At 50.4% G+C, this 19,754-nt stretch overlaps 5 protein-coding genes across 5 annotated transcripts; 2 read left to right on the forward strand and 3 right to left on the reverse strand.

The window, feature by feature from the left end:
* Positions 1-2,256: 2,256 nt before the first annotated feature.
* ENH_00058940 (hypothetical protein, conserved) lies at positions 2,257-3,426 on the forward strand (the record flags this gene model as incomplete). The annotated part of the gene is made up of 1 exon (XM_013583631.1): positions 2,257-3,426. The coding sequence occupies one exon, from the start codon at positions 2,257-2,259 to the stop codon at positions 3,424-3,426; it is 1,170 nt and encodes a 389-aa protein (XP_013439085.1).
* An 811-nt stretch (positions 3,427-4,237) lies between these two features.
* ENH_00058950 (RNA-binding motif protein, X-linked 2, related) lies at positions 4,238-6,416 on the reverse strand (the record flags this gene model as incomplete). The annotated part of the gene is made up of 5 exons (XM_013583632.1): positions 4,238-5,035; positions 5,281-5,487; positions 5,646-5,800; positions 6,005-6,103; positions 6,281-6,416. 5 exons carry the CDS (start codon positions 6,414-6,416, stop codon positions 4,238-4,240), a joined length of 1,395 nt encoding a protein of 464 aa, XP_013439086.1.
* An 850-nt stretch (positions 6,417-7,266) lies between these two features.
* ENH_00058960 (hypothetical protein, conserved) lies at positions 7,267-10,335 on the forward strand (the record flags this gene model as incomplete). The annotated part of the gene is made up of 9 exons (XM_013583633.1): positions 7,267-7,348; positions 7,494-7,552; positions 7,889-7,951; positions 8,338-8,438; positions 8,981-9,066; positions 9,260-9,469; positions 9,782-9,885; positions 10,056-10,130; positions 10,261-10,335. 9 exons carry the CDS (start codon positions 7,267-7,269, stop codon positions 10,333-10,335), a joined length of 855 nt encoding a protein of 284 aa, XP_013439087.1.
* A 1,309-nt stretch (positions 10,336-11,644) lies between these two features.
* ENH_00058970 (hypothetical protein, conserved) lies at positions 11,645-13,609 on the reverse strand (the record flags this gene model as incomplete). Its single annotated transcript, XM_013583634.1, has 1 exon — positions 11,645-13,609. One exon carries the CDS (start codon positions 13,607-13,609, stop codon positions 11,645-11,647), a length of 1,965 nt encoding a protein of 654 aa, XP_013439088.1.
* A 2,175-nt stretch (positions 13,610-15,784) lies between these two features.
* On the reverse strand, positions 15,785-16,453 carry ENH_00058980 (hypothetical protein, conserved; the record flags this gene model as incomplete). The annotated part of the gene is made up of 1 exon (XM_013583635.1): positions 15,785-16,453. The coding sequence occupies one exon, from the start codon at positions 16,451-16,453 to the stop codon at positions 15,785-15,787; it is 669 nt and encodes a 222-aa protein (XP_013439089.1).
* Positions 16,454-19,754: the final 3,301 nt, after the last annotated feature.

Consider the following 19,754-nt stretch of genomic DNA (forward strand, 5'->3'; position numbering starts at 1 on the left):
AACAGGGATAAACTGTGGCTTCGTCGCTCCCCTGGGCGTCAGTGCCCAGAAGCTTCTACACCGTCAGCACTTTCGGAATAGGTATGAGCGCTAACCGCCTTGAGGCTGCCACGCAGGGGGTTTGCACCCTCAGTGGCGACCCCTGCCCACGGAATTGCCTCTGGCGTCTTGCATTCTGTTTCTCTGGGCGCTTGGGACACTTCCCTGGAAGTTAATTTCCCAAACATACTCTCTAGCCAACAGTGGCTCATGAAACAAACTAATGGTGATGACGTGAGGACGTTTTGTCAGCGGTGCATTGTTGGCTTCTTCTGTTCCTCTCATGCTTGCAAGGCGAGGATGATAGGGCCCCAGCAACTCTAGATTTAGATACCTTACTGAGGCATCTCTAGGCACCCTTATACACTGTAGGATATCCGAGTCATGCTGTTGTTGCCTCAGGAGATAGGTTAATTGTTTGCCTAAACCAGCAGCAGGCTACTGAGAACTTTGGCCCTATATGCCATACTTTTGTCACGCTAGGGTAGCTACGTGCTTAGCTGGCCGGAGGACGTCTTAAATAGTTGTTATCTTGCAGCTATCTTACTGAAGGTGAGGCATTTTAAGCTTGTCGGACCTCTTTCCAGCTAACTAAAATTAGCGGCAGCTTAAACGTTGTGACCAAAGAAGACAAATATTGGCCGAAGCTCATCCTTGCTGTCAATTGCTTTACGGGCAGCACAAAGGCTGCGATTAGTGGCGGCAAAAATGGTCCAAACCACATCCTTGTTGTCGGTTTTGCATTACAGGTAAGGGAATGTTCAACAGGGGACCTTTTTCCAGCACTCTGTTCTCTTTTGTCAACTTAATGTATTCGAAATATTGGCCTTGAAAAACTAGGTCTGCTAATGCCCCGCTTCATCTCTTATTTGAATCAAAGTGCAAACTAGGAGATTCTTCCAGTATTGGTGCTGTACCCAAGAGGCCCAAAGCTCGTCGGAATATTTCCAACTACCAGGGCATGAATGATATCAAGTAGGACAAACGCGCTCGAAGAACTCGAAGTCGAGGAGAAACGGTAAGCTCATAGCTACATCGCTTCATTTATAAAGAAGTTTAGGAGCTTTAAGAGGGGATCAGGCGCCAGTTTACACTTTGGGTTTCCTGGCTTGCGCCCCTAGCTCTGCGCTGTGCTCGTTGTGGCTAGCGAAGGTTTACCGTAGTTAGAGCCATTTGCAGACACCCGCTCTGAAGTCTGTGAGCGGTGAGTGTCTTAGCTGCTAGATTTCTAAATTGAAGTAGGCACAACTGCTGGTACCGGCTCCACCAAAGCATTGGTGCTATTGCAGCGAAGCAGCGGCTCCACGAGCCTGTGCCGTACCGCAGCTGCATCAAACATGTTTTGAACGTAATGACCGCCGTTCAATTGCGTGAAGATGATTTTTTGAGGACTGGTTTGGCTAGCTTTGGCTAGCTGCGGCGATCTGCCAACAAGGGCCCGATATTTGCCGTTTAATATAGGAGCTGCTCTACAATGCATAGTCCGCATGCTGCCATTCAAACTGTAGCGACGAGCACCGAGCAAGAATAAGGGGAGATGCGATTAAAGTGAAATGGAACATATTAAAAATATCACTGGAGTATACTAATAATTCATTAGAAAGCCCCACTGCTGCCGCTCCAGGTGCTCCTACTGCTGACGGGGCCCTGTCACACGGCAGCAGTTCTTAAGTTTCTCCTGTTAAACTGCCCGAATGAATCATTGGGTGGCGTCCTTTCTTTAAGTATGCATTTGTATTCAATTTTTATGAATCTGCTTTTGCTTCTGTTCCTCCTATTGTGCGTCTGTGGGTCAGCATCAGCTGCTAGTGGGGGGCCCCCGCTCATTTGCGTGCAGCGGTTGAAAATGCAGCACTTCACGTCAAACGATCTTCTTCTATTTTGCAACTTCATCTAAGGCTCAACTCTGCATAAGGGTAGCTGAGCAGCTATTTCGCGGACGCATCTTCATCCAGGCTGCAGCTTAGGATTCTGTCTGCGAGGCCACCGTCCTCTGTCGTCAAACTGGTGCTGCAGCTGCTGCTGCTGAAGCCGCGCTTCCCTCTAACGCATGAACCTCACTCCCGCTGAACTTCTCTGAGCGTCTCTTGGCCCTCTCCTCTACACATCGCTCTCCGCAGCTGCAGCTCCTGCGCGTACTTGCAAGAGCAGTAGCTTCACCACTGTTGCCCCTTCCCTACACAGCCGTGCGTGCATTTTTCATTGACTCAGAGAGAAATGGCTCTGAACCCAGTCTTAGCCGAGGACGGCTCTGGGAAGCTGTTTCCGCTTCCAGCAGCGGGTGAGATATTCTTCTTGCGGCGGGACAACATCGGTTTTCGACTGCGCGGCCCTGGCGCAAATCTGAAAGGCAGCGGCTGCTTTTTCTTGAGCAGCAGCCGAATCGTGTTTCTGCGGGCAGGGAAGGTGGAGAGCCACGGCAGCAGCTTCTCCTCCTGCGAGCTGCCGCTGCACCTGATGCCGCAGGCGCAGTTCAAGCAGCCCATCTTCGGGGCGAACTACCTTGAGGGCCAAGTACATCCCAAGCAAGAAGCGGAAAACCCTATTCAAGGCACCAGCACTTTCACCCTCACTTTCAATGCGGGCGGCTGCGGCACATTCATTAATGTGTTCTTCAGGCTATGGAAAAACGCACTCAGCCACCAACAGCCAGACAACTCCCTGCTGCAGCAGCTGCACCTGGGCGCCGGAGCAGCATTCGTGGACCCAAGCGATCCTTCTGTGGTCTACGTCACGCAGCCGCAACCAGCGAACCAGCCGGGGCAGCAGCAACAAATGCCTCCATACTGGCAGCAGCAGCAGCAGCCGCCGCCCTACCCGCCGCAGCAACAGCAGCAACCGCCCTATTTGCCTCCGCAGCAACAGCCGCCCCACGCGCCTCTGCAGCAGCAGCAACCTCCTTTTGCCCCCCAGCAGCAGCTGCAACCACCAGCGTGGGGGCAGCCGACGCCACAGCAGTACCCGCAGCCATACGGAGCTCCGCAGCAGCAGCAGCCCGCACCTCAGGGGCAGCCGCCCATGTCTCCGTACTACCAGCAGCCGCAGCCGTGGCAGCAGCCCCCACCGTTTCCTCAAGGACAGCAGGCGTGGCAGCAACAGCCTTACTGGCAGCAGCCCCAGCAGCAGCAGCAACCACAGCCGCAGCCGTACTGGCAGCAGCCCCAGCAACAACAGCCACCACAGCCTCATCAGCAGCCGTACTGGCAGCAGCCCCAGCAGCAGCAGCAACCGCCTCCACATCAGCAGCCGCAGCAGCAGGCACAGGCGCAGCAGCAGCAGCCGCAGGCGCAGCAGCAGCAGCCGCAGGCGCAGCAGCAGCAGCCACAGGCTCCAACTTTCCCAGAGGAGCCCGCTCGAACAAATGCTCCAGCGCCATCTTTAATATGATGGATATTTTCGTTTGTCTTGCACTTCAGCTGCTATAAGCCGTTCATTGTTTTTGCGTGCCTCCCCCGTTTCTACCCCAGTGGCGCTGTTGTCAGTCACTGAGCTTATCCCTCCTCGATCACTTCAGGCCTTCATTTTTTTCGCATCTTCGCATTCCTTATTGGCCTTTAGTATATTTTGATTTTTCCGTCCCCGGTAGACTGACGGATACAACTGCTCGATAGCGCCGCCGAACAGGTTCTTGGAGTTTGTTGAAACAGTGCTTTGGCTACGCTCGCCGACAATTACAAATTATCGTTGGAGCTGTTACATTTGCTTGCAGTTACTGCTGATTAAAAGTACTTTCGGCGAGTGCCCCTATAGTCGTAGCGGTATCAGGCCAAGAAGGTAACTAGTACTTTATATATAATTTATTCTTCAGCAAACGTCTGCAGCTTTCGGCATCACACTGTGACCGCTTATTCGTTTCGTGAGTACGCGAACGCGCACATATAAAACACGGGCGAAACCACGAAAAGTACGGGGCTGGGTCTTCCCACAGAGGCAAGACGCCCTAAAACGCCAGTCGGCGGGTGTTCCAGAAACCCACAAAAAAGCAAATGAAAAGTTGGTGGTTCCAGAGTAAATGTGCTCATAAACAGCTGACAAATAGGAGAGCAATGGGAGTAACCCAGCAGCACACTCTCGGACACAAGCACACGGAAACTAGGGAAGCTGGCGAAAACAGATTAACAACCCCGGAAGAAGATGCAGCACGCGTGGAACGGCAGGGGCAGCTTTTCTGCTCTTCTGTCCCTGCAGCAAACGCGCTCTAGTGTCTCTCTTCGCTTCTGCTTCTTCCACGTTTCCCTCTTTCTCTCTCCTCAGTTGTCCTGCGGTGGTGACCATTTTCCTTCACGTCATCGTACTCCCTTGCCCCCTTGCTGCCGCTGCTGCAATTGCTTTCTGGGTGCCTCTCTCTCTTGCTGCTGCTGCTTTCTCTGTGTGTCTCTCTTCTACAGCTGCTGCTTTCTGCATGCCTTTCTTTTCTGCTGCTGCTCCCTTCTGGGTCTATATCTCTCCTGCTGCTGCTGCCTTCAAATTCCCTATCCCTTCTGCTGGAGCTGCCGCCACGTTCTAGTTTTCTGGGCCTTTCGTTGCTACTATTGCTCCTTTCTCGGCGTTTGCCTTTCTTCCCACTGTCTCTGTCTCTTCTACTGCTGCTGCGTTCTGTGCTGCTGCTGGTGCTATCTCTTCTGCTTGAGCTGCTGTCGCGTTCGAGCATTCTGGGTGTTCTGCTGCTGCTATTACTCCTTTCTCGGCGTTTATCTTTCCTGTCACTGTGCCCTCCCCTTCTACTGCTGCAACGCTCTGTGCTGGTACTGGCACCGCGTGTTCTGCTTCTGCTTCTGCTGCGGCCTCTCCGCCTCGCCTCCTGCTGCTGTTCTGCATCACTTCCATTTCTCTGATCACGCTCGGATCTGCCATTGCTCTCACTGCGCATATCACGTTTTTTCGACCGTTTTTTCGCTTCCTTCTTCAATTTCTTTTTCTCCTTTTTCAATTTCTTCTTCAATCGTTTGTCTTCCCGCATCAAATGGTCCACCTCTGCTTCTGCTTGGGCATTCAACTGCACCAAGAGAGGCCACAGCAGAATGAAACAACGCGGTGGAAAACGCATAGCACAGGGAAGTTCAAACGGTAATGAATGAAAGCGAAAAGGTAGGGCCAAAGTGACTGAGTCATCACACGAGAAGCACAGATCGAAAACCAGCAAAAGGCATCGAGGTAGTGCGGTATGCAGATCAGGCTGCGAACACATCTGACTGTGGAAGCGCCGGTTATACGCGAAATGTATACGTGTGGGAAGCTCACATTTGATATCATCAGCTCAAATTCTTCTGCCCACATTTCGTCCACATCTTTGCCGCCCTCTGCTGCGCTAGCGAGGGCCTGCCGCCGGCGCTGCTCCTTCAACCTTTCCTGCTGCTGACGAGCCTTGTGCAACTCTTGCTCTCTCTTTGTGACAAGATACTTGTCAATGCCGGCTCCTTCAGCTCCAGTTGGCTGATAAGGTGTTTCCTGCAGGATATCAACAAAACCAAGACAACATGAGATTCATTGGGCAGAAGGCGAATAGTGGCGACTCATGCACAAGCCTAACATGATTCGCTGGCCAGTGGTTGCCACCACAAGCAAGTGCAGGTGGTGTTGCTGCTGCTGTTTGAGGGGTCGCTGACTTCTCCATCTTTGCCTGATGTTGGGGGCCGGAAGTTCTTGCAGTGGTCCACCCTAAGGGTCCGCTGCAACAGCTTCATGCCATTTGCATTGTCTACTGCGAGAATAGTTGACCGCTGGTCTTCGTAACCCAGGAAACCGAAGCCGCGGGGAACCCCTGAAGTGCCGTCACAAGAATGATCCAGAAGATGGACGGGGCTTGTGTTTGAGCAATGTGGTGCGAACAGCCTACTAAGTTGTCTGCGTCTGCTGATCTGTATAAGTGACGTTTGCGCTGCATCCACTGAGAGTGAATAAAAAGGGGGGAAATGAGTGAAAATGGGTAAAGGGAGACAAGTAGATGGACTGATTCAATACTTACCTGTCTTCTGATCTCTGACTAACACCACGTCAATAGGCTCTCCCCATTGTGAAAAGACGATGGCGACGTCACCTTCGGTGAGGCGAGGATCCAGACCACCTGTTGAAAAAGAGTGCATGCAGCATTTAATCATATCATAGTGCTGGATTCCGAGATCAAATGTTTAGCCTTCCTCAGTGAACGGCAAGTGACTTGCGCTTGAGCCCTCACCCGCCCCTTCACTTTCTTTGTTACTCTAAGGATACTTGACGCTCTATACCATCTGTTTATTCGTACTTATGTAAATATAGCATGAGTCTTTGTAATGGTTATGCCAGGAGGCTTCTTGGCTGATCCCCAGTCTCAGTTCTTCTGCATTCAGACGCTGGATAGCGTTGATGTTGCTGAAAGCTCCGGTAACACTAAGAGCCATTTTCACAGAAATAAGAGCACAGCGGATTCGAGAAGAGTAGGACACAAAAAGCGGACTTCAAAAAAGTTGTGGTCCCCTTCACCTATTTTCTCATCGTCAGCAGGCACGCGTGTGGCCTAAATAAGCAAGGTGATGTGGCAACAGCAAATTAGAAGAAAAGAGGAATAGCGACTCAATACGAGCAAGTTTGTAAACACAGATGCTACGCCTTGAAGGGCAGGAGGAATAGAGGAGAGGCCATACTCTCCAAAAATCCACAGCCTAAGCTGGGATTTGTTCCAAAAGCAGCTTTGACATTCTTAAATTCCAGCTTTTCTCTTTTCTCCCACAAAGCTTCTTCAGGAATGTTGGGGCTGCAAAAGTGCTGGCGAAAGAGGCCCTAGGAAAAGTTGGCTGGGGGGCCCTCGTCTGAAGCTGCCGAGCAGACTTCGGTGGGCTCCACACGTAAAGTCGAGATTTATCTTATTTACAAATATTTAATTGCAAAAAATAGCGTTTTCAGCAAGGGCTTAGTGCGAGTTTCTTTCGTCTCCCTCTGTAGCTTACCTTCTGCATCCGGCTGTACAGGAGTCGTCCAGTCGTCGCTTCTTCCCACCACCTCTTAAAAAGCAAATCCTCCTTTTCTGTATTTTGAACTCCATGCCATCTTCTCAAAAGGCACACACGTCACGCATGCATAGCTTTCACTCCACCTAGCGTCGCTGCGGTTCCCCTTTGCTCCCACCTCCTCTGCTCAGCCCAGTCTCACTGGGTGATACGTTTCGTCTTACGAACAAGCATTTAGCCATAGTTGCGAACATTCGAAGCAGCGGCAGGTACAACACCAAGCGCAGCATAAGCGGCAGCAGCAATGACACAGCAGGCGCCTCAGTCTTTTTTTGGCGAGCCAGGGTTCTCCGAGACTGCGGACTTGTACGAAGAGGCGATTCAAGGTATTTGCACTTAACTTAGATTTCGCACTAACTCTTCTGATATGATATGCCAGAAATGCCCCCAGTGCTTGCTCGAACTTCATCTTCTTGCGTGTATATTGGCAGTTCAGGCTGTGTCTTCGGCATGTTGTTTCGTGTTATGCAGCTACAATATCTCAGTGCCAGTTGCTACAGAACGCCAAAGTGCTCGCGGCCATAGAAAAGGTAATAAATTTTCTCTGTTTTGCCCGGGTGTCTAAATTCGCCCTATGCTTATGTTTGTATCGAGATGGAGAGACGGCTTCGTTTTTTTGTCTCGCTCTTGCTTGGCAGAGATTCTATCCCTTGAAAGCACTTTGCTATGTCGATATTTTAGTTTTCTCTTTATGCATGTGGTAACGTTGACCTTGCGTGCACGAGCAGCCTGCGGGGGTCCTTACAATTTGTGTTCCTTGCTTCCATCTTGTGCTACTCCATCACCCTTTAGTTGCTTGCCTTTCGTCCCTGCGATTTCGCAATAATTCCGCAAAATATTTGTCGTTTGCCTTTTCTGAGCTTCAGCAATGGCGGCAGTCGCTTAGGAGAAAACAGATTGAGCTCTCACGGGCTGCTGCTGCTCGTCAGGTACAGTCTGCTGCCTTTCCAGCTCCTGTTCCTTCTCCTCGGCCTGTTCTCGACCCTTTATTTGCCTCTTTTTTCTCATCTAATTTGCTGACTTGCTGTTAATTTTTATAATTTCCCTGGTTGTATGTTGGCGAAGGCCCACTTCCACAGCTGCGTGCTGTGGAGAAGGGGATATTTGCCGCTGCGGCCCTTCTCGTATTTTTGCCGTTTTTCTTTTCTGTTTGCTGTTCTGCTGCTTCGGTCCATCTGTCTCTTCTTTGCATTTGTTTGTATGTTTTCTCTAAACGGTGTGCGCGTCATTTCTAGCTTGCTTCTTTGAGTCTTTCTTTTAACTCTTTGTGTGTAGGCTCCTCCTCTTGTTTGTCTGTTTTTGTATGCTGCTGCAGGATGCTGCATCGACAGCAGCAGCAACATCAGAGCCTCAATCGGGAGCATCAGCTTCAAATGCCACTGAGGCACAAAGCAGTACAAGCGTGCCGAGTGCTCAGTTAGTTCTTAGCTTCAGCGTTGGCAGGATTCTGTGATACATTACTTGTTGGTGCCTTTGCTTAGCTGTGCTTGCGCTTGTGTCACCCACTGGTTCTGCGTATTTCTCTGCCTCCTTGTGATCTTGCGTGTATGACCTTGTTTTCCTTAATCATTCTTCTTCTTATGTATTGCCTTCCTCATGTATCCCTATTTTCCATTCTCTGTTTTTTGATTGTCAGGACCTGCTCCAGGGTAACTCTCCCTCTCGAGATTTTTGTCTGTGTTTGTGCCTCTGCATGCCTGTACATGCCTGTACTCATGTACTTCTCTGTGCTTTTGTGTCTTCCGTCTATAATAGTCTGAATTTTTGTCACTTTCTTAGCTGCAATTGCCTGTTCAAGTATGTCGTTTGTTTGATTCTTTGCGTGTGCACCCACGTATAATCTGAAGTCAGCAAAAGTGAAGATTGACAGTGTAATTGCTAGCCCTGTACGCATTAAGTGTATTTGCGATTTATTCCACAAGAGAATTTGCAGTCAACTTCTTGCGTCTGTCTTGCAGAAGTGCTGAGGCATCTACGGGGACTGCTGCTCTGCCAACAGAATCAGGAGAACAAAAGCAGACAGAAGCAGAAGCAGAAGAATCAGGTGTGATTTACAACTTATAGTTGTAAATATGCTCATTTCGTGTATCCGAGTGCAGCTGCTTCGCCTGTTGTGTACCTGCGTGAGGTTGGCCCTGCTATTCTCTCCGTCCGTCTCGTATCCTTAGGCAGCTCTAGAAAACAAACAGAAGAGAGATGAACCATTCAGTGCGAAAATGTGTTTTTCGATTTTGCAGATGATGATTTTGCTGATGCGGATATTGACGAGGCAGACGAAGGAGTCAACGCCTTGGGGCAGAGGCTCGCTGCAGGAGCGGGAGAAACTAACGGCGCTGCTGCTGGAGTTGGTAGTGCTTCTGCTCACCTGGAGGTGAAAAAAGACGTTCAGGAGAAACAGCAGAAGCAACAAAGTAATCCTGACAATTCCACTGCGCTGGATGAGAGCGGCAAGTATCACCTCCCTTTGTTCCCTAATCCATCGTCAAGCTATGAGTTTGTTTCTATGCAACTGATGGGAACTGTATGCCGCTATTTTTCGGCCTCTTGTGTCTTCAGCTTCCCCGCTATGACCTCTTCATTTTCTGCTCTGGTTGAATTATTGTTGCTCGGGTGTAGCAAACGGCTGCTGGAGTTTGGATATCTACTTCTGTCATTTCGTCTTTGTTTTTTATGAATTCAGCTGCTTGTGTATGCGATAGAAGACATTCACGATTAATCTCTGCATTTTTTGCCGCTTTTAATATGATTGATTGCTGCAGACGATGACCAAGAGGAAGGGGCCCACCTAACGGTGGACGATGTGTCCGACTTGGACGATGCGGAACCTCAGACGACAGACGGCATATTTGCGTTTTTTGAAAAGGTAAATTCATCGCACTTTTTTCTGCTTGCATTATTCTGCATGTGTGTATTCGTAGGCTGATCCAAATCTCAGGCCCTCTTTTTTCCTGCGCAGACAAAGATTGGCGTACACAGATGCTCACCAATTGCAGCAGCAGCTGCCGCTGTTTGGTCACTGCTTCTGTGGTACAGGTTGAAAGGGCGGCTGCTGGATCTTCAAGGCGCTGTAGCAAGTGGAAAGTATTGCTTAGACATGGAATTCTCCGGGTGAGTGAGTATTAGGATGCAGACATCTCGAGTGCCATTACCTCGACGCAGGCTAGCTCAGTGCAGTTTAGACACTTTTTGGGCCAGTCTAGACTGTTTAAGGTTTTCAATCCTTTTGAGGTTGCATTAAATCAGACTGTTGCCACTTCTGTTTTTGTTGGTTGCCTACGACGGCTGCGCCAATGCGGAATTTAATTGGCTTTAGGTTGGAGGACGCGAGATTCCCTTTGATAGGGCTACAGGCGAGTTCTCGTTCTGAGCTTGAACTTGCACTGGACGTCTGCCGAAAGATATTGCGCTCAAGAGCCACAGCTCAAGTGAGAATGAGCTACGCTGGTCTACAGACGGGAAGCCAAGCGGTGAAGACCAGCCCAGTCTCGTCGCAGTGACAAAGGTCTTGACGGATTGGGTAGCAGAGAAGCGGATGTCGCTTCTAACGTAAAACATTAGGTGGACGTTTGCTTTGTGTGGCGTCCACCAAAAGTTCTACGTTAGAAGCGACAGCAGAACAGGAACGGCATTTGCCCTTTACCCCTTCCCCGAGGCGAACTTGTGTAGTGGACTGTTCATGAGTGTAGTTGTTGCTCATAGTAGATACGCATCTGCAGGAATAATGGTAGATGCCGGATCTACAAATCAGCGCAGCGCCGTCTGAAGCAGCTGTGCCCTTGGTGGGGAGCTGCAGTTCAGAACTGCTGCTGCAGCGTACTGCTGCTGCAGCGTCAGGACTGTTTCTCACTGTGGTTGATTCTACAGTGCGCCTATATTTTTTACGGCATCTCGCGGTGGTTACTCTGCCTGGTTATCCCTTCACTCGTCCCCACAGAACCACTTGCCTATTCTATCCTTCTGTTGATTAAGCACACTGAACGAATGGTCTTTGGCAGATAAGCTGCATCTGAATGGCGTGAATAGCTGTAGACGTTCAGCTCGAAACCTCCTTAATCGTGCATAAAATTTATTTCGTATTTGCGTTGTAGAGGAGCTAGAGATGGCGATAAAAGCAAGCTATGGGGTGTAACGACCCCACAACAGAAAGTAAAGGAACCCTTATTGTAAAGCATAGTCGCATCTGGCCATTGTGTATTTCTCTACCACATTTTGTCGGCTTTTGAGACGAATATGAATCCTACCGTATTCGACTTCGAGTGCTCAAATGCAAATGAGTAATACAGAAGTGCTACGTGCACACAAACTGTGCGCAGACAAATCCCCAGGTGCATGCACATCTCATACGCGCCTGTGCAACTCCTGAAGAAGCGATAGTACCCTTTCCTGCCTGTTTTGAAGTCGATGCAACTCCGTAAAGCCCTCTTTCTCCCTGGGGGCACATCTCCACAGTGTCGCAGCCGCAGCGCAGCGTGTTTGTACGCCCCAGGCGGCCCTCAAGTGTACAGGGGGCTCTTTAGATGCACTGTATCAGAAACCGTTGTATGCTTTGTTCCGTTCAGCCTTCGAAATGCTGCTGCGATGTACGGTTACTGCTGTGGTCTAAACTTATTGCTGCTGCGGTGTTATAGCGCAGCAGTCGCAGCGCACACAAGAAGGGCCGCAAGAGATACTGGAGGCAGGGAGGCAGTCTCTGCGTGGTATTTCCTACATATGACCACCGCTTTTGGGACTTTACTGGACCCTTTGCGCTTGCTGGCCAGCAGCAGCTGCTGCTGCTGCTGAGGTGAGCACGCAGCTCTGGAGTTCGGGGCGGGGTGATCGGGAGGGCAAAGAGATATAGAGTCCAAGTCAGATGTCAGGGATACCAACGCATGCGCCACCTTTCTTTCAAAGCCATTTAAACGCCACAGAACCAGCCATTCCCTGCCCTCCTGCTCGTCCGCTTCAGTTTTTGCTGCGGCTGTTCGCGCTGCAGCTGCAGCTGCTTGCCGCTGCAGTCGCTTCACGAACGACAGCATCTGCGCCTCTTCATCTGAGAAAGGCTCCTGCGACATGCCCTCAGCTCTGACGCGCTCAGAGTCCTTATTCAGACGCATGCAACGCAAACTGCTGCTAGCGCTACTGCTGCTACTGTTGCTACTACTTAAATTGTTGCTACTATTGCTGCTGCTGGCGCTGGGCAGCGCCCCACGATCGGCGCTGCTGCTGCTGCTGCTGTTGCTGCACGATAGTATTGGCTTATGCTTCTGTTGTTCCGGGGCACTTGCTGCTTCAGCAGCATGTTGCTGCAGCAGCTGATGCAGCAGCTGCTGCAGCCCTCCCTTGACAGAGGAAAGCGACGAATACGCCCCCCGTATTGCCTCTTCAAGAGCAGCACTGAGGCTGAAGAGAGTAGAAACGTCTTTGGTAATTTGGCGCATAGGTTTGAAGGCAGCGCGAAGTGACTTGATCCGCTGCACAGAGGGCAGCAGCTGCAGCTCTGACCCTTCAAGTTGCTGCAGCAGCAGCCGCTGCACCTCCAGCTCGCGGGCCAGAGCGGAGGCAGTAGGCGACCCTGCGGCGTCGGCGCTTCCCGTGGGTGCTGCGGCAGCAGTAGCTGCTGCTGCTGCTGCTGCTGCTGCTTTGCTGGGAAACTCCATGTCTGTGTCGCTCTGCTCGTCCACAGCCACAGTTTGCCGCAGCAACTCGGAGTGTCGAAGTCCATCTGACGAGGCCGCCCGCACGGCCGAGCCCCCTGTCCGGCACTGCTGGCGCTGCCATTGCTGCTGCTGCAGTTGCTGCTGCAGTTGCTGCTGCTGCTGCTGCTGCTTCTTCATGAGCCGGAGGCAGTGGTTTCTCCTTTGAGACAGCGGGTCCGCCAGCTCCGCCCCCCCCCCTTCTGGCGCAGCTGCGGGGCCCAGAAAGGCCTCCGCCGTGCCTTCTCTCCTCTTTATGTACAGCTCGCGAGCCACCGGATCCTTCTGCAGCAGTTGCCAACAAGAGGGGTGGCAAGGGGCCCCCCAAAAGTCCGTTGCGTCTGCTGGATCGTCCCCAGAAGTGGAGATGAGGCGGCGAAGAGCAGCAACGAGCAGCTGCTGGTGCAGCCAGCGCCTGTGCTTGTGCCGCCCCGGCTTTCTGCTGCCGCTGCCCTCAGTTTGCTGCTGCTGCCGCCTGCTGCAGCGGACCCGCAGGCGACACACGTCTTCTCCTGCGCTGCTGCTCCCTGGGTCTGTGGTGCCGTGAGCCAGCGCGTCTGCTGCTGCTGCATGCGGCTGCCTCTGGCTGTTCGCCGGATGTGCAGCAGCAGTGCTGCTCCGCTGCTGCGACTGCCACCACACGCGCCTGTCCGTCGCCTCCGCCAAAATGCGGGGGATTCTCCCCGCTGCTGCTGTTTCAAGAGAGGCCTCTGTGTCCGACAGGCTTCGCGCAACAGCAGCAACGCGAGCTGCTGCCTGCGCCCGCAATACTTCATTCGCAGGAGTAGGGGGGCTTATAAACAGCTTCTCCATAGCTGCCGTTGGCGCCTCTAAGCCCCCAGGGCTCCCAGGGCTTCCCTTCTCCCCAGGGCCTCCGGGGGCTGCTGAGCCCTGCTCACCTTGGGGGCGCATATGGGGCAGGTAACAGCGGCAGTCTGTTGTTTCTAGCAGTGGAGATAGTGGGACAACGCGCAGGCCTCACTTGTGCTGCACAGCATGATCACGCCTTTCAGAGGGAACTCGCAGGCGTTCTCGGAAGTTAATTGAGGGAGGGGCGTGTGGAGGGAGAGGTGACCAGTGGTTCACCCCGGAACACTTAGTGTGGCATAGCGCAGGTACAGGGCCGGGGAGAAGGGATCCGGGGAAAGTTTCGGACAGGCCGAGCAGTGTGCTCCAAGTCCAGCAAACAGCAGAAGTGGAGGCTCTCACGATGAGGCGCCTGCCGTGCGTACTACTACGGGTGGTCTACCGCCATAGTTAGAAATGGGTAAAAACAAAAGGATATGAATTGTCCCGTTTTTGAGTGTTCTTTTCGGCAATAGATGAGGGGGCTGGCTGGCTGGCATTGGCTGGCGCATGTAGACAGCGCGTTGCGAGTTGCAGTTACAGTTAATTCGGAAACACACGGCATTCTCAAACCGTTCTTCTTTTATTAAGGCCATACTAGTCAAAAATTTCGCCCGGAAACATGTTTAGGTGTCAGTGTGGTTCTCTAAACTTGTGAGCAGCTCAGTAGCTGCCAGCTTCTTAAACTGCTGAGGGTACAACCATTGTCTCGTATTACTTGGCCATTCACCAAAATGAAAACTCCCAACTAGTTTATTTCATGAGCCAAATTGGATGGAGTATACTTCTTATCTTTAGAGCTGTCGACCCCAGCTGTTCATGAAATGGGCTCCACATGAAATCTGCAAGAGACAGAGCGACAGATAAAGAGTTGTTCCCACATCTTAAATGCATATCAAACAGTAGCCCTAACAAAATCCTCAATTAGCTTTCAGGTAAACTTATTATTTCATCAATGTCTCATTAAACAATAAGCCTTAGTGGTAAGCCGCCCGTTCCGACTCCGCCCCACAGAGGAGCAGCAAGGGCGGAAGAAAAGTGCGCCGAAGCATGGTACTTCAGCAAAGGCGGGCAGATTTGCAACTTTCAGAGAATAAACAGTAACGCCACCGCACTAATACAGAATTGAAATTTTCATTTTTTACCCTGAGAGTAGAGGAGGTGGGGCGGCGGTGCAATCGCGTGGGCTTGTGTTCTTTTGTCAAACGTCTGAAGTAAGGAATTGCAACTATTTGTTTCGCGTCTCTAAGTTGCTTTGTCTAGACCAGGCATATCATGTGACTGTGGTGAGATTGAAGAAACCGTGCGACGCTGCAGCTATACTATAGCTCAGGTTGCCCGTCGTTAATCTGGACATTGCAGTCTTCACCTACGTTTACAACATAATGATACAAAGGGTCTAGCAACTAGGCCAAAGACAAACTAAAGCTATAAGTGCTGCTGGAAGTCCTATTAGATGTCACCTTTTGCTGCGATCTCATCCCACCGCGGGACCTTAACCACCCAACCTTAGCGCGCGGAGTGCTATGGACAGCCCCTAGACCAAATCTAGGTTTTCAAGGGTGAAAATGCTGAATGAAAAAGTGTATTCCACCGTTTTCTTAATGTCCCTCGCACAGCTACTGTTACCTACACGCAGACCCGTGTGTGGCTGCACTACCATTTCGCCACGAATGTATGCATACAAAAAGAGCAAAAGACAGTAGAAACCTAGTGTGAGAGGTTATGGTACTGCGGGGTAAGTATTTTCTCTGAATCTACCGGCCTGCCCACTCTAAACTGACAGTAAGACGTATCTACAGATGGCACTTTTGTGGGATTTTCCCCTTTGTAGCATTATTTTCAGTTTGTAAATCTCTTTTTTAACAGGCATCCATTGTGCGTGCTTGCAAATATTCACAATAGTTGTTGCCACCCCCTGTCATGCTGTCTGCTTTTGGCTGCATCTTGCATCACGGCTGTTACCAGCCCTTGTGTGTATAAACACATGTTCATTGTGTTGCAGCTAATAAACTCTAATCGGGTTTGTAACTGAAAAGTAAAGGGAGAGAGGACAAAGTAAATGGTTGCAGCGACGCCAACTCAACTTGAGCCGTCGCCATGGCTTCACTTATCATTGCAGCAAAAAATGGCGTTCAAAGTGTGCAAAGCTTGTTTGCCTAGCTCATTAAAAAGCATTTCCACCAGTTGGTGCTTCTTGTAGTAGTTGGGGAGGGCAGAAGCCCCCACAGAGGTCTTGAGTTACGAGCTCGCTTGCAGGTTCCTTTCAGGCGGCCTCTGGGTCCTCCTCAGTGGGGGCCTGCAGTGACAGCGGCACCGGAGGGCCAAACATCTCTCTCTCAGCTTTCCCTTTACTTCTGCTTTGAGCTTTTTGAACTCCGCACGGGAATGTGTGCGCAGGAAGGAAGCCTTCTGCCTCTTGTAGAGCAGCTTCATCTGACGCAGGTACTTACGAGTTAGGCGGAAAGGGTGGCCCTCTGGCAAAGTTATCAGTGAGCTATTTGCCATGGAAGGAGGGTCTGCGTCTAGCTCAGCCTCAGCTGTATTTGCAGACTCTGGCTCGGCTTCACACTGAAGTCCCGCCTGGGGATTTACCTGAGGCTCATCCTGGAGGGCATCAGCGTCGCCTCCGGGCTCTGATACGGAATCAGGATGCGCCTCACTCTCTTGGTGGGACTGGCTCTCGTTTGCACTATCGCGTTCGCCGTTGCCCTCCGCGTGCAACTGTCCACTGGCATTTTGGGTTTCCGCTGACTGGGTAGGGTTCGCCTCCGAAGAGATCTCGTTTTGGGTCTCCGAATCAGAGGGTACACTTGTAATTACGCCGTCTGGGTAGTCTTCGACCTCGCACAGAGCTTCCTCGCAGTAGGTCGGTGTGTCAAACAAGTACTCAGCCAGCCAGTGTTCCATCTTGGTGAAATGGCGGGCAAGCAACGCTGTGTACGGTACAGAATGGATAAAAAGAAGGCAAGAAATACAAAAAAAACCTCGTAAGTCCTGTTCGACTGTGTTAAGGCAGAGACAGAAGACAGCAAGTGCTGCCTCGAAACACGGAATGCGCGTGTCTCCTGCATGAACCGTGACTGGACCACCGACAGGTTGAGCGCCAGCGCTGAAACCCCCACTCCATAGCATTCGGGAATTTAATTTCACCCCTCCTGATATTTCAGCATTGTTTTGTTTATTGTTTACATTGGCTGGGAAGATTGTTCTCAATGGTTCTCACAAATTTGCCCAGCTGAAGAAGAAGAGACACTGCGAGCACAGTGGCGAACCGCTGTTTCTACAAGCGAGACGCGGTCAAGGATCTCGAGGTAAATATCGCCGAATATTGCTGTTTATCCCACAAAAGTGTAGCTGAATAGTGGTATAAACCAAGAGAGACAGAAAATGAAGGGCGAGCTTGCCCCAGATCTTGTCGTGTTCTCCATCGAGAGCAGGAGGCTGAGGAGCCTTCTGCACAACCGGTGAACACCTGTGTAGGGGGTCCTGAGCACTTCCCATTACGCTTATATTGTATTCTTCTGTTTACTCAAGTGTACTATTTATCCGTGTACCTGTTCACGGGGCTTATGCTCTTTTATTTAAGTTCATTCGGCCTCCACACCCGCTTATCTCGCAGGAGACCCCGTAGTTATCCCTTGACGGGGTGTGTGCGGTTGCGGTGATTAACTGGGTAACTCAAACGCCTTAAATTTGACTCAATGTGCATTCAACAAGCAAGTCACGAAGTTGTATAAAACATCAGGAGGTTCTCCGTATGGGTCTAGATTGCGCATTTAGTCGGCTAAGTGACCCAAAGGGCAGTTTGGATTGTGAAAATGTAAGAATAAACAACAGCAGCATGTGGTGCAATGCTTTATAGCCTACGTACCCTGCGCTGTTTACTGGGCGTTGTGAAGCTGCAGTGAAACCCCGTTTGCGGCAGCCGCATGTGGTGGAAAGTGTCACATGATTCAGGCAATTTCAGCTACGTGAAACCATGTTGGCGGGAACAAAAGATTCAGTTCATCAAGTTTCTTTTCTAGGACCAGTAATGAACGCACAGCAGCAACTCTGTTCAGCAGCTTGTAAAACATCTTGGATTACTTTTCTATACTGACGCCCAAAATTCCCTATTCGAAATCGTGCAGCATTTTGAAGTACTGTCTAACATTTATTCACGTGTTGCGAAATGCCTAATCTTACCTAATTCCTCCTACGGAGTTTTCTTTAGGAGCTAATGAAGCATGACATGCTGCAACTCTCGCGTTGTAATGAATTTTACTTCGATCATGCATAGTTGTAAGTTTCTGCAGCCCTATCTCGCGGGTTAGCAAATTTGACAACACTAAAACATTGAAATGCTAGTGGGCTCCCTAAATGTCCCTACATCGTGACAAACGACGGGAGAAAGATTAGAAAGGAGATGCTCTTATGCTGGGGAGAAAGAGGGTCTGGTTTCTGCTGCGGCCACTTGAACCGGAATGCATACGACTGTTCGAAGGTCGTGAAAGGTCCTTTTTCAAAAGGCGCAACAACAAGTCGCCTGAAAAGCCTCTGGCCAATCAAGCAATGCTAAGTGAAATATACGTGAAAGCCTCCTGTGCCGATCTCAGAGAACCATGAGTGCCTCCAATTGACGAAAGGCACCATACTCACACGCTAAGCAGAATTCACGTTCCCGTATGTAGAAAAATTTGTTACAAGGGACAAAGGAAAGTTGCAAAGGCAAGACGAGTTGTCTGATGTCGCAAAGAATGTGGGCTTTACATTGTCACTGGAGCCCACGTCGCAGATAACTCTGATAGCCCCAAACCCTTCCATCACCAGCATTGAGCCATACTTAGTTGGTTTGCTTCTTCTTCGCAGGCGCTGGTTGATACTACGCCCTAAGGGCGACTCTGCCAAGCGATAAAATGGGGAAATAACCACCACGTGAAGGAAGATTTGCGGCAGAGTAGCCACTGCAAATGAATCAGACTGAGAACAGCCTCTACTAAAGACACATGCTGATCTACGGAGAGGTCAGTGACATTGATGGAGAGAGGAGGAAGCCGGGCGTCTCGGACAAGACCGTACGCGTAAATCTCCTTGCCCCGATGCTATCCCAAAGCACGTGTCCCTGTACTTGAATCTGATCCCAGATGCAAAGACCAATCTAAGTTATTCAAACAAGAAACTGTATTTCTTCACTAGATTTATAGCATTGTATGCCCTTGACATAAAACACCTGGAAAAATGAACGTAAGTTTCTGCTTTACACATTGCCACCCTGAGCCGAGGGCGGAGGTCTGTGTTCCCACTTCCGATGACGCAGTAACAAATTCACAGTCTGCCTTTTGAATAAATGGCCGTTTATCACCCGTATACGCACGTCTTTTGCTGCTTACTTTGCCAAAGTACATGTCTTAGTGTGCTCAGGAAAGTGTATGCTGGGCTTCAGTAAAGGCGGCTTCAATTTAGGAATTTTCTCGAAAGTATTCAAGATTCACATGTACTGATTCGAACGTGAGAGCATCTGTGCACAGCCACGAGCTCTGCTACTGCACTACAGAAACAGTCGTGCTTGCAGGTATATCTGTCAGAAAGAAAGCAAAGAAGAGTGCTGCCGTTTGTCTAACGTTAGAAAGTCGTTATAGCGCCTTATGGGCAGCAGTAGAGCGATCCAGAAACAACGAGGCGTCAAAAACAGGAGCTAAATCTCAGCATTTACGCACTAAAGAAACTTCTTTGGATTTCAATTCTACATTGCAGCTGGCCCTCCTAATTGCTTATTTGTCTTAAAAAATTAGGCAAAGTATCTATTTTAATTAGCAGCAAAGAGGACGACAAAAAACAAAACAAATTGCTGCACGAAACAAAGTGCATAAGCGAAGCAGCCGACCCCTGCTTTCTATCCCACGCATTATTTGCAAGGGACAACAAGGAACCAACGTCTGCAAGAACAAGCTGGTGCGTGCTTGCATGCAATCACATCCAGATATCTGTATGTGTGCCCACTCACACAGGCTTGAAGATCTAGATGATGAGGCTTGCACGTTTTTGTGCAGACGTGCAGAGGCAGATATGTACTGCTGCCGACCGAGGAATCTGGCCGTTTCTGTACACGATAAAGCTGCTAAATTTCAGCTGCTAAAGATTTTCGCGGCACGAAATTAATGAGTGCGAGGTCCCAGCCGTTGAGCTCACGAAAATATGGATTTGGACGTAATTGCGGGAACTTGGGTGA

This window comes from Eimeria necatrix, genomic scaffold (genome assembly GCF_000499385.1).
Source record: "Eimeria necatrix Houghton genomic scaffold, Enh_scaff4, whole genome shotgun sequence".
Taxonomy (NCBI): domain Eukaryota; phylum Apicomplexa; class Conoidasida; order Eucoccidiorida; family Eimeriidae; genus Eimeria; species Eimeria necatrix.